The 14,309-nt window shown below is 38.2% G+C and overlaps 1 protein-coding gene across 1 annotated transcript; it reads right to left on the bottom strand.

Annotated features, from left to right (window-relative positions):
- Positions 1–240: 240 nt before the first annotated feature.
- LOC121883733 (perforin-1-like) lies at positions 241–2,693 on the bottom strand. The gene is made up of 3 exons (XM_042392198.1): positions 2,661–2,693; positions 1,924–2,459; positions 241–1,639 (listed from the first exon to the last, which is right to left on the bottom strand). Exons 1-3 carry the CDS (start codon positions 2,682–2,684, stop codon positions 472–474), a joined length of 1,728 nt encoding a protein of 575 aa, XP_042248132.1. The 5' UTR covers positions 2,685–2,693; the 3' UTR covers positions 241–471.
- Between the last annotated feature and the right edge of the window lie 11,616 nt (positions 2,694–14,309).

Below are 14,309 nucleotides of genomic sequence, written 5' to 3'. Positions count from 1 at the left end.
TTACGTTATAATCAGGGTAAAAGTTACTCTCTAAATTCATTTATTTTAATTTGTTGTTATACTGAACAAACTTGAGCACACTCTCCTTAAATGTTTGGGGAATCTCTGCGTGCTTGTGCAGTTATTACCATAGACATGTCAACCAAAAAATGAAACAGTTTTTTTTGCTTTTGCTTTGCTTTTTTGCTTTTAATGCTTTATTAACAACATTTTTAAAGCATACAGTCAGACAGATGCTGGTGTTGTTTTTACACACATCACAAAGAACAAAATCATAAAAACTGGATTATGGAAGATTTACAAATATATTTGTTAAGAAAATTATGGGTACACATGAAAGTTAAAAGCACATGAAATGAAAAACAGGCATTGTAAAACCAAAACAGGCACTATCACCTACTGACAAAGTATCCATCATAAAGGTTAATCTCCAGTTAAATCTCCCATTGCATCTCACATCACCAGCTGGCCTCAAGTGACTGATTTAGCACACTGCTCGCCAGTTTCTCCAACGAGGACCCCATTTCTGGTGTGGAAGACCTTGGCCAGAGAAGCACTCAATGGGGAGGGTATGTATTCTTGACATTGGTTACCACCAAGACGTGGTGCACACTCTACTATGTAGGAGAAGAAGAAGGTACCATCATTTAACATGCAGCTGTCACTCACCATCCCACTGCGCAGATTAATTGAGCATTGACCAAGATTATCACTATTCCAGTAGGTATCCTCATCATAAATACTGAACTCAAGCTTGTTTCTCATATTGATGACGATGGGTCCAAAGTTAAATTTCTCTGACCATCTAGGATTATCATTGTTTGATATAATGGCAGTGCGCCTTATCTGGTCACCATATTTAACTACCACTGAACCATCTGTCTGCGTCCACTTATCACCATACAGCCCATCTGCATAAAGCTTGAAAACCGTTAATGTTGCAAGACCTTTACCAGCAGGACAGCAGTTTGACTTGATATTCTGATTACTGTTGCAAACACAAGCACAAGGATCCCTTTTGTTAGATGTATGCCCAATTTGACAGGATTCTGAGCATTTTTTCAACACAGCATTTTCCTTGATGTACTTCTCCACCTCTTGTTTCAGTCCGGCACTGGCTGGATGACCCCTTGGCAGTATGATGTGCAGAGGCTTTATGTTGTATTGGACCACATCAGGTATGTTTTTCAGTGAGTTAATCCACGTGCTATAGACAGAGGGGTCTGATTGCCCTTGAAAGAGGATATCAGCTCCGTTAATGTTTCCACCAATTACCTCTGTGATTCGCTCATTAAACGTGCTGCTGAAACTCTGATCATGGTTTAACTTCTTCTTCTTCTCCTGACAGTGTTTTACCATGGAATCAATACTGGCAGTTTTAGCAAATCCTACTGAGGCCTCAACTGTCAAACAGTCATTGACTTCTGTTGTTGACAGTCCATTCATGGTTGCCTGGCAGGTCCTGACAGCAGTGACTGCCTTCATTCCCCCTCCTAGAAACACTTGTGTGATGTAATGTGTACCATATGTATCAATCAGATTACGATATGAGGGTGCAGTTTTACATGAATAGGAAGGAAGGGAGTTGACAGCTGATTGAAAGTCATGACTCAGGGGAGATTTTGTTGCCATTCTGTAACTGTAAAACAGAGAGATAAAATAAGTAAGTTACAGTCCATCATAATATATCATTCAGATGTTACGGTTTAGTTATTTTCAATTCAAGCAAACATTATTGCCATATGCAGTGCAATTTTGTTATTTGAAAATGCTGTATTTACAAACAAATAACTACAGCACTAGGGTATAGGATTAGTTTATATGTACTGTGTATAACACTGTACAATTAAATAATGCTTATCAAACTGAACAAATAAAATCAGAGTTAATGTCAAGAAGAGGAATATCTGTCCACATACTCACCGGTAGAAGTCACAGTGGACAGAATGTTTGAGGAAGGTATAGTGGTCTTCTTTTGACTTTTTCATGCCAAAAGCTGATTCTCTAGAGTGGGAACCTCCTAAGCCCACATTAACAGTGGTAGTAGGATTGACAGGGACATTAAGGCCAATTTTCCAATCATTGGAAACAGATGAGGTGGAATCATTGACAAGAGTTTCAACAGAACCATAAACTACACTGGAGACCATTGAATTGCACTTGGGGAGGGTTCTCCAGTCCACTACAGCAGCTGGGACCTTCTGTTTCTTTCCTTCCATGTAGCTGTTAATGAATAGCCTGCAAGTGCCATTGCCAAGCTTCCATGTTTCAGTGTCGATGACATAGGCACCTTTCCGCTTCATTGTGACGATGTCGAAGCCTTCTCCACCCAGATTGTAACCAGGGACAAATTGAGCCTCCTGACACTGTTGTGGTGTACCAATGAAGCTTACACTGGATGGCAGACACAGAGGACTCCATGACCACCACAGGAGCAAGAGCTGCCACATCCTTGTCATCTGTATGAAAGAATTGACAGAATGAAAAATGGCCTGGCCATAAAATCTGTTAAACAATGCACTTAAAATGTACTGCTTCAATATAGATAAGATGGCATTAAAACATTGACATCAAGGAATTTTGAATATGATTGATTTGTCGAAAGAGATTACTCAACAAAAACTGTAAGTATCACAGAAAGAACGTCTTAAGTGTCTTACCTTACTTGTGAATGCAAACAGCATGCTCTGTTCAGTGGCTCACCAAGTCAAACTTAAAGTTTTGATGTCTAGGAGGTGGAGTCTTTTTTGTGTTTGACCAGCCTCATTCACACATTTTTCTTCACACCCTACCAGCCCAAGTCAGATGAGATGAAACTATATGCCCCAAATGGGGAAATGAGACTTTTGCTGTAACATATTAACATTAAGCAAAGAACCAAAATTGGATTTGATACTGACAATTGAGAATTTACCTAAGAAGGGCTGGTTAAGAAGTAAAACATTTATATTATAAGGATTGCAGCACTGACAGAAGTGGCAAACAAACTCCAGTAGGAGAAGCAGAACTCATTTAACACAACTATATTTGAAGCGTACATTTTGAAATTAATTTAAGTGTGAAGTGGTCAACCCCAATTAACATCTCAATTTTTGCAGCATTTGACAATGTCCAAGTCAATTCAGTTCAGTTCATATCGTTATTACTTTTGCAGCAAGGCAGCATAAAAACACACAAAAACATGAAACATAAACACAATAAAAACATCATAGGATAATTGAAGACAGGACATAAACAGGATGAAAAACTTTTAACAAATGATTAAATGTATTGAAAATGTTAAACATAAGTCTTATATCTACACATAACTAGCAATTAAACAGAATTAAAAAAAACGAGCTGAGCTAAATGCTCATCAAAATTTTAAAACTTAAATCTGAATGTTAAAGAAATATATTCAATCGAAAGGTTACTTTCTAAAATAGAATTATAAACATACTGGCAATAATCCTACCATCATGGTTATAATATTTAGTTTGTGTTGAAGCTTGTTAAAATTAAAGAGCTGCTGATTCAACTGTATGGTCATTTTGGAAGTAGTTTGTGGTGCACTTTATTATATTGTGTTAAAATAGTTTTGCCAGTTTACACTAATTTGCCTTGTTTATGGTAAGATGGTTTGTTTAATCATGAACTGCACCTTTAAGAATCAAATGAAATCCCACTGCTGAAACTTTGCTTCTAGAAGCAAACACCCAAAGACACTCAGGTTCAAGGATGATGAAGTGAGTGAACAAGTTTTGCAGATGTGTCCAGCAAACTAAGACAAACCTTGTAAGCAATTAAGGTCTGAAATTTAACCCATAAATTCAGTTTGACACTTTCCAACTGCCTGAAATGCATACAGATTTTCACCTAAATATATTGTGAGGTTTGGGGGGCTCAGAGATAGCAATTTATTGCAAATTATTACTCGGTTTTCTAATGGAGAGGGGTTATTGTTGAGGGGGTGAAGAAACGAAGGGGTTGAAGAAACTCAGAGAAGAGGAGAGTGAAGGGCAGCTAATAATTGTCAGAGACTACTTTACTTGCGTGTCACTCTGGTCAGCAGCTCTGTCCCAGTCATTTTCCCTCCAAGTCAGAGCTCTATTAAAGGAATAGTTTTACATTTTGGGAAATATGCTTATCTGCTTTCTGGGGGAGAGTTAGATGAGAAGATCAATACCACTCTTATATTTGTCCATTATATATAAGGCTACAGCCAGCATCTGGTTAGCTTAGCTTAGCACAAAGTGTGGAAACAGTTAGCTGTGCTCTATCCAAAGCAAAGGTGTAGTCGTGCATAAACTATATGTAGGTATATGTAGATATTAAAAAGATATATCTGATTGACAAGAGCTGTTACACTGTTTACACAAAACTTTTCAAGTAAAGGTATGGACTACCTACCTAAAAATACCATGCCCAGAGGTGGGAATACCTACAGTATCTATATTTTAGGCATACCTAACCCTAGGGTTACAAACACTCAAGGCACTTAATCTAACTTTGTCAACAAGAAAAATATGTCTGACAACAATGACTCCGACAACTGTTGCAAGCTAGAGTGAAAACTGACATAACATTAGATAATGATGTTACACCAGCTCAGTTTTTCTTCTCAAATGTCCAAAGATACGCAAGTTAAAAAAGCAGGCGCTTTTTTAATTACTTGTCGGTATGAATGTGTTTGTCTGAAAATGTTATCTCTGAGTCCAGGGTGCGTACACCCACTGCCCTCTCCCTCTAATCCACTGCATGCTGGGTTAGGCTCCAGTCTCCTTCAGCCACGAATAGGATATCAAAAAATTGTGTACCATGTTTAGGCCTAATCACAAGCTGCAGCAGAACACGCAGTTTCTCAGAATTTAAAGCTATTAGGGAGAATGCATTATCTGCAAAAAACAATTACGGAACAGAGAAAGAGATACTTTAAAAGAAGAGTGTGAGTTCACACCAACACCCCACACCTCACCCCCAAGTTCATCAACAGCCTATCTATGATCACAGAGTGCTGTGATGTTCACGATTACACAGAAATATGATGCTGTGTTTGTGTATTGTGTGTTGATATTGCTACAGTATGTGATGCAGATTCACAGATGCAGGTCTCAACTCGTGCTGGAGGCTGGTTCCTTGTTGAAGGGCCACAAGATACAACCTAGATAAATGTATTGTAAATGTTAAACATAAGTCTTATATCTACACATAACTAGCAATTAAACAGAATTCAAAAAAATGAGCTGAGCTAAATGCTCATCAAAATTTTAAAACTTAAATCTGAATGTTAAATCTATATATTCACTCTAAAGGTTACTTTTTAAAACAGAATTATAAACATACTGGCAATAATCCTACCATCATGGTTATAATATTTAGTTTGTGTTGAAGCTTGTTAAAATTAAAGAGCTGCTGATTCAACTGTATGGTCATTTTGGAAGTAGTTTGTGGTGCACTTTATTATATTGTGTTAAAATAGTTTTGCTGTTTTACACTAATTTGCTTTTTTATGGTAAGATGGTTTATTTAATCATGAACTGCACCTTTAAGAATCAAATGAAATCCCACTGCTGAAACTTTGCTTCTAGAAGCAAACACCCAAAGACACTCAGGTTCAAGGATGATGAAGTGAGTGAACAAGTTTTGCAGATGTGTCCAGCAAACTAAGACAAACCTTGTAAGCAATTAAGGTCTGAAATTTACAACTGTACTTATAAAAATATTTAAACAGTTTAAATACTTTGTTTTACAAAAAAACCCGTAAATTCAGATTGACACTTTCCAACTGCCTGAAATGCATACAGATTTTCACCTAAATATATTGTGAGGGTTGGGGGGCTCAGAGATAGCAATTTATTGCAAATTATTACTCAGTTTTCTAATGGAGAGGGGTTATTGTTGAGGGGGTGAAGAAACGAAGGGGTTGAAGAAACTCAGAGAGGAGGAGAGTGAAGGGCAGCTAATAATTGTCAGAGACTACTTTACTTGCATGTCACTCTGGTCTTGTTCAGCAGCTCTGTCCCAGTCATTTTCCCTCCAAGTCAGAGCTCTATTAAAGGAATAGTTTTACATTTTGGGAAATATGCTCATCTGCTTTCTGGGGGAGAGTTAGATGAGAAGATCAATACCACTCTTATATTTGTCCATTATATATAAGGCTACAGCCAGCATCTGGTTAGCTTAGCTTAGTACAAAGTCTGGAAACAGTTAGCTGTGCTCTATCCAAAGCAAAGGTGTAGTCGTGCATAAACTATATGTAGGTATATGTAGATATTAAAAAGATATATCTGATTGACAAGAGCTGTTACACTGTTTACACAAAACTTTTCAAGTAAAGGTATGGACTACCTACCTAAAAATACCATGCCCAGAGGTGGGAATACCTACAGTATCTATATTTTAGGCATACCTAACCCTAGGGTTACAAACACTCTACAAATGTCCCTTCCCCTGCTGTCATTCCATAATTGGCAGCTAATTGGGCACATATAACCATAAATATGAAACAAGCACTCCAAGGCACATAATCTAACCTTGTCAACAAGAAAAATATGTCTGACAACAATGACTCTGACAACTGTTGCAAGCTAGAGCGAAAACTGACATAACATTAGATAATGATGTTACACCAGCTCAGTTTTTCTTCTCAAATGTCCAAAGATACGCAAGTTAAAAAAGCAGGCACTTTTTTAATTACTTGTCGGTATGAATGTGTTTGTCTGCAAATGTTATCTCTGAGTCCAGGGTGCGTACACCCCCTGCCCTCTCCCTCTAATCCACTGCATGCTGGGTTAGGCTCCAGTCTCCTTCAGCCCCGAATAGGATATCAAAAAATTGTGTACCATGTTTAGGCCTAATCACAAGCTGCAGCAGAACACGCAGTTTCTCAGAATTTAAAGCTATTAGGGAGAATGCACTATCTGCAAAAAACAATTACAGAACAGAGAAAGAGATACTTTAAAAGAAGAGTGTGAGTTCACACCAACTCTCCACACTTCACCCCCAAGTTCATCAACAGCCTATCTATGATCACAGAGTGCTGTGATGTTCACGATTACACAGAAATATGATGCTGTGTTTGTGTATTGTGTGTTGATATTGTTACAGTATGTGATGCAGATTCACAGATGCAGGTCTCAACTCGTGCTGGAGGCTGGTTCCTTGTTGAAGGGCCACATGATACAACCTAGATATACATAGCTAGAAATTACATGTTTTTAGAAGTGGTTGTGATACAAGTACTTAAAAAGTACTTTAAAACTTTCTTGTTTTACAAGATTGAACACACAGTGAATGTAATTGACGTTTTTGACACTGATCAATAAAAAACTCACTTTCAAAGAGAAAACAATTCTGATAAAATATAAATTAAGTATAAATTTATACCAAATAAGGTATAATATTATACCCTCTTCAAGTCAAAATTAAGTAAAGCACCTTTGCAAGTAAGTGAACATTGAGTCTGTATCGGCTTTTACTTCTTAACATCCACCGGGTCGCCAGCAACCCGCTTAAGCCAGTTGTAAGCAGCTTAGCGTCACACAGTAAAAGCAATTGGCACAATTTGGCCACTTGGTTAGGGGACACCAGTGATACCACAAACTAAAAACTCGCTTCCCTAAGGTTAGGCCTAGAGATGAGTTACATAGTCCTGGCCAGTGTTGTAGTACTCGAGTCCAGGACTCGAGTCCGACTCGAGTCTGGATTTTCATGACTCGTGACTCGACTCGGACTGGCGCACTGATGACTCGGACTCGGACTTGTACTCGAGTATTGACTGCATTCGGACTCTAGGACTCGAACTTGTTAATTGATAAAGAGGTAATATATATCCGATTTTTTGCCGGTCATATTTTCACATAGCCACACTATGGTTCACGTCACGCACACAGCAGCAGCTGAAGCACAGACATTGTTGTCACACACACACAACATGCACGTCGCGCACACAGCGCAAAGGCAATACAGCCCCACATACACATCGCCGTTGGTATGGAAGTTCTTAAGCGTGAGTGAAGAAGACACAAAGTTTGCAATTTGTAATACCTTAAAGTCCACAACAAATCTTATTTAATTCTTATAAAGAAAAGAATTAAATAAGATTTATATATAGGTGAAAATTCCAAAAACAAGTTGAATGTCAAGAGGCTACACCTTCTGCTCCCCATTCTACTCTGTAAAACCTCTCAGGCCCTGCCATGCATTGGTGCCATGAGGGAACAGCAACTTTGTAGTCCTGACACTATTGGATTGGATTGTGGTCTGGAATTTGACTTGACCACTTCAGGACAATAATGATGGTTAAGAGGCCATTCTTATGTAGGAGTCGATGTCTTGCTGGAAAATAAATCTTTTTATCCTCATGTTGCAGTTATTATGCAGACTGCAGAGGGTTTCTCTCCAGAATTTATTTGTGTTCTTTGATTTGCTGTGTTTATTTGACCAGCTAACTACACAGGCCATGTATGGCCTGCTGCAATGAACAATTCCCACAGCATGTTGCTGCCACTACCAGGTATCATAGTGCGGATGGTGTGTCTCTTTGTGTATTAAACCAAACAAAAACCAAACCAATACAGTAATTTGGTATGATAGCCAAAAAAAACTTGATTTTGATGTCATCAGACCATAGAATCTTTGTCCAATATTTGACCAGATGTCATGATTTTTTTTTCCACTTCCACTGTAGGATGTCTACATTTTATTCCTGATGTGAGCATCTACCTGGACATTCTTCAGTATTTATGCAGCTATACATAGTATAAAATCAATTTTCTCATTTAATTTAATTTTCTTACTGCTCCACAAAGTGAAGAATATTAGCACTGTCTTGACACTAGCTGCTAACAGTTTCAAACTTGTTTTATGACAGCTTATGCTCCAGTAAATATGCACAATGTTCTTGGGGGCCTCTGCTTCTCAGTGTGTGCTCATGCCTCTAAGACCTATGTTGTACATAGAGAGATGAAATTTACAGTCACAGATATCTGCATTACAATTAGTTTGTAAAATAGCTTCATTAAACATGATGTCTTGCAGTCTCACTGTCATGTCATTAAAGCTATGTTTGATCTGTTGGCAGCTTCTGGTCAGAAGGCAACAAGTTGCTCTGATCAGTCGCCTCAGCAAGCTGCTGAGGAGGCTGTTTTAAATAAAAAATATTTCCACTTTTATCCATACTTCTCTTTATTTGCTCTATTGTCCTTTATCTATAACCTGTTCAATGTGAGGATGGTCTTTATCTTTGAATTATAGATACACAGTATGCTGCTCACAGACCCAAAGGTAGAATATCAGTCTCTTAATTTATAGGGTCCCTATTTGTCCAGGAGATGGAGCCACTGACTTGAAAAGAAACATTTGCAGGCCTGACTAACAATTCAAACTTAGCTTGAATGAAAATTTGATTATGAAGTACTAAGCTGGTGGTCTCAAACTACTGAAATGAAACTTTGATGTGAAACTACTAGTATCACAGAAGGAAGGACGGAAGAAGGAAGATGTACCTTACTTTGACTGTTGACAGCAAGCTCTGTTCAGTGGCTGACAATGTCTGACTTATATCATAGTATTGAATCTTGATTGTCTATGTGATCTATCAGATTCTAAAAACTTCTGTGCATTCACGCAATTTCATACTTCACATTTCCTTCACACAATCACACTGAAAAACCCCAATGGCCCAACTGGGGAAACTGAGCTTTCACACTAACCTATTAACATGTTATAAGAAAGGGAAATGAAAGAATATAAATGAGAATTTAGTGAGAGATAAAAACCTCCTTGAAATCTAGGTACAGACTGTGTAGCCCTGAAAAATCTGGGAAATCTGCTGAGAGACATTCACTGGAGTGTAAAACAAAGCAGATCTCAAGGAAACAGCAGGGCAATGTTCAATGATCTGTCGCCCCCATCAGCTGTTACAAATCATGTCTCCTTTCTTCTAACATCAGTCCCAGCAAACATGTTTGATACATTATGAGTTTTTACAAAAGAATAAATCAACATTTTGGGAAATATACTTATTTGCTTTCTTGCTGGGAGTTAGACGAAAAGATTGGTACCACTCTCATATCTGTTCATTAAATATGAAGCAACAGCCAGGAGACACTTTGGAGACAAAAACTGGAAGCAGTGATATTCAGCTAGCGTGGCTCTGTTCAAAGAAATAATCCAGCATGATGGAAGACGTTGACTGATGCACTTGCCAAACTGCTGAACCTGCTCTGAGCAGGAAATGAAATTAAAAAGCATATTTCTTGTCTACTACAGCGTGCACATCTACACTGTAAATCACTGTGTTGAGAGAATAATCCAAAACCAAAAGGGAGAAATTTATATTTTCAGTATGGTGCCTCCTGATCTGTTATGGTGAAATTATGTTGACAGCAAATCAAATTTTGTATATAGCAATAATATAGTGTTTGATCATAGGCAGAGCAGCCTGATAGCATTCTGCAGCACAACACAAGAGCCACAGACTCTGGGAGGTCATGTGACCCATATATGGCCACAGTACTCTGAGCTCTGGCTTTATCCCCACTATTTTGTTGTTTTGATGCTGGTTCCTCAGATTTTATTTGGATATTTTGAAATCTAAGTGTATCAATGTCAACGAACAGGAAAACAATGACTTCTCCAGCTGCCTCCCCATCTGGGAAGCACAGGGATAAGGAATAAGGTGGCAGACGCCATTACACAGGCCCTGGCTAAGCAATAAATCATGGTGGCTAATCTGGTAAGTTCTGGTGGAAATAAACGGGACGATTGGGTCACTGCACAAAGAAATGACAGTACTTTGTCTATTAGGTAAGTACTGGATAAGATGGACCGTTCAGTCAAAAACAAGGGGTTTAAAATGTGATGCCAACACCTGCAACCTGGAGATAGAGAAGCTAAAGGCTAACATGAACATGGCATCCCTATAAGATCACAAGAGGAGGAATAATATCTGGCTGGTAAACCTTGACTCTGATCCAATTCAGATTGAGAGGGCACATCAAATCTACGGTCAGGCTATACTGCATGGGGCAAGGGATTCCAGGAAGAACAACAAGCTCATCTAGTATAATGGGAAGAATCTGATGTTTTTCACTGTCTACAGTCATGACATACAAAAGAGGAAGGCCTACAGCATTGTACAGAGAGAGCTAAGGGCCAGGGGCACTCCATCATTCCTAATCTATCCAGCCACAATATGGTTGACTTGTAATGGAGACGGCGATCTTGTGCTACAGTGGAGGAGGCCCAAGTCTTCAGCCAGCAGCTGATTGATGCAATGAGGCTGGGCCAGTGGTTCCATCACAAAGGTGGCACGATTTTGCAATAATTGAATCCACCGAGGAGACTATGGAATAAGTATTGGCTTTGTTTGGAGGAGGACATTGCACTTCAAAGTTAGGTTCAACAGGTATTTTGTGTAACTAAGCTAACTTTGGTTTTAGCGGCCATTACTTCAGTGTGATTACTGGATGTAGACTGTTGCACAATACTCAGGGGTTTTGCACAGACTCTCCGTAAAAAATTACATTCGCACTTTATTTGTTTATGACCTGATTGGTGGATTATTGTTAACGTTATTAGCAGCCTTTTACCAATTTAATTTGTTTTTCCAGTCATAATTAAACAAATCAAGATACTTCTATTTTGCATTTGTTTCAAATGTAATACTAATATTTTCATTACAAATGGTAATATCAACTTAACAATTTGAGTGAAAAGTTGAATTATTGAGAAGTGTACATGACTTTAAGAATATCTTAGTAATTGGTATGTCCCCCTTTTGCTTTAATGACAGCATGAACTCGAGCTGGTATGGATTCCACATATTTGTGCAAAACCTGATGACCCATTTTATCCCTGCATGACCTATCCAGTCACTTCTCCATTAGCTCTGCCGAATTTATGCACATTTATGCTCTTAACATTTATTTTAACAAATTTATTTGTACTTTTTGATAATGATGATAACATGTGACTACATGTCACCCATCAGGATAGGGATATGGTCAACTCACCACTTTGTGAACTCTCCTCCTGCTGACTCTGCTACCTGGCCGGTCGAGGTTTTCAAATGTAACCATTGGAGTTAACATTGATGAAAAGGTGGAGGGGATAAACACCAGTTATGATCCCAACCACAGAGACAAGCAAGACCATCTCTGCATCCATCTCAACGTCAGAGGAAACACTGAGGTAAACGTGGAGGGATTAAACATCAGTGGCAATCTTGGCCACACAGATCTTCTCTGCCAAGCAACCTGCTAGCCAATGTACAGGTCCTGGATAATAAACTTGACAACCTCTGTGCCTGCATCAGTTTCCAACAGGATATCAGGAACTGTAATCCTGGAATACCAGATAGCACCATTCAGCCAGGTGACTCTTTTTCTGTATACCAATCTGACAGAACAGAGGACTCTGGCAAGAAAAAAGGAGGAGGCATGTGTTTTATGGTTTATAAGGATTGATGTGATAGTGGGAATATTAAAATGCTAAACCGTTCCTGCTCACCTGATCTGGAGTTATTGTCAATCAAAAGCAGACCGCACTTTCTACCAAGGAAATTTACATTAGTCATTATCACAGCTGTCTACATCTCACCACAGGCGAATACAGAGGCTGCCCTGTCGGATCTTTTCAAAAGACTTGAACTGCTCACAGACCAGTAATCCTGATGCTGCACTCATTGTTGCTGGAGACTTCAATCAGGCTGACCTTAAGGAGGTTATGCTTGACTTCCATCAACATATTGATGGAAGTCACAAGGGGAGTAAACACTCTGGATCACTGTTACACGCCATTCAAAATGACTACAGAGTAGAATAGTTACCCAGATTTGGAAAGAGTGGCCATGTGGCCATCTTGCTGAGGTCAAAGTATGTAAACAAACTATAACACATGGTCCCAGTGCCATGAGAGGTCAAGAAATGGTCAGGCCAATCAGAGGCCCCCCACAGTCTGCACAACATGGAGCACATTCCAGGACACCACAGTCAACATCACCAATGACATCAGTGGATTCACTGAGTCTGTGATGGAAGAAAGGAGAACTTCAATTCCAGGAGGGCAATCCCAGAAGCATGTGGCAAGGTCTAACAACTATGACAGATTAACATTATATACAGTTAGACCATAAATCATCATAACACAGCTGTCAGCTGGTGTCCTGACTCCTTGCAAGAAACAGAAAGGTTGTTTTCCTTTTCTACTGCAACAAAACTTAACTGTTTCAGTGATAGTTTTGGCCAATGAGCCATTGTTAGATGTTTATATTTTTCAAAATAAAAGACCAAAATGTTATTTTCTACCTTTCTTATATGTGTATATATATATATATATATATATATATATGTGTGTGTGTGTGTGTGTGTGTGTGTGTGTGTGTGTGTGTGTGTGTGTGTGTGTGTATGTATGTATATATATATATATATATATATATATATATATATATATAATCAAATTTGTGGCATAGATAGATAGATGATAGATAGATAGATAGATAGATAGATAGATAGATAGATAGATAGATAGATAGATAGATATTATTAGAACTTGTTGTTTGCATTTAATTTAAAGCTCCTATCTGTTTGAAAAGATCTGACTTTGGTGACCACATCAAAAAAGACAGTGTCAGTCAACATTGCACATAAGCTAACATACTGCATGTACTGTATATACTGTATACAGTAGAGTAAAACCATCGTGTGTCCTATGTGAGGTCAGTTATGTTGAGCTCAGTACTCATTTGCTTTTTTGTACAGTTGACCTCACTCTCAGGACCATAACATCCCTACTGTTTCCCTACTTTTAATATTTTTGCATTTTAAATCATTCACTTCTTTTGTTCCTTATTTAAATCATCCACACACTGTAAAATTATGTTGTTTGCATTGTTCACCTCGAATCCTTTTGCTTGGTTTACTTATTTACAGAAGGAAATGTTAATTTTCATAATATAGTACCTAGTCATATTTGGCTGTGTAAACCAGCTACTGCACTTCAGAGACTGATATGATGATATAGCAATGTAAACAATGCACTTTCATTGTTATAATCTTATATAATCAAAATGACACATAAAAGTGTCTCCGCTGATGTTCAGGCTGTTGTTGTCATTCCAACTATAAAAACTACAGAGGAAATTACACTGTTTTTTTTTCAGCACTGGGGCCAAAAAACTGACAAAACATTAAAATATCTAAGTATATTGGTGTGTCGAACGTATGCGTAGTTACACTAAAAAATCTTTTTGTTTGTTTGTTTTTGTTTTTTGTTTTTTGAAAATCATTCCAAATAAATTTATGTTTTAATGCACCCATGTCTCTTCT

Source organism: Thunnus maccoyii, chromosome 2 (assembly GCF_910596095.1).
Source record: "Thunnus maccoyii chromosome 2, fThuMac1.1, whole genome shotgun sequence".
Lineage (NCBI taxonomy): Eukaryota > Metazoa > Chordata > Actinopteri > Scombriformes > Scombridae > Thunnus > Thunnus maccoyii.
The sequence above is the reverse complement of the archived record's forward strand: the minus strand, read 5'-3'. Positions and strand labels throughout refer to the sequence as shown.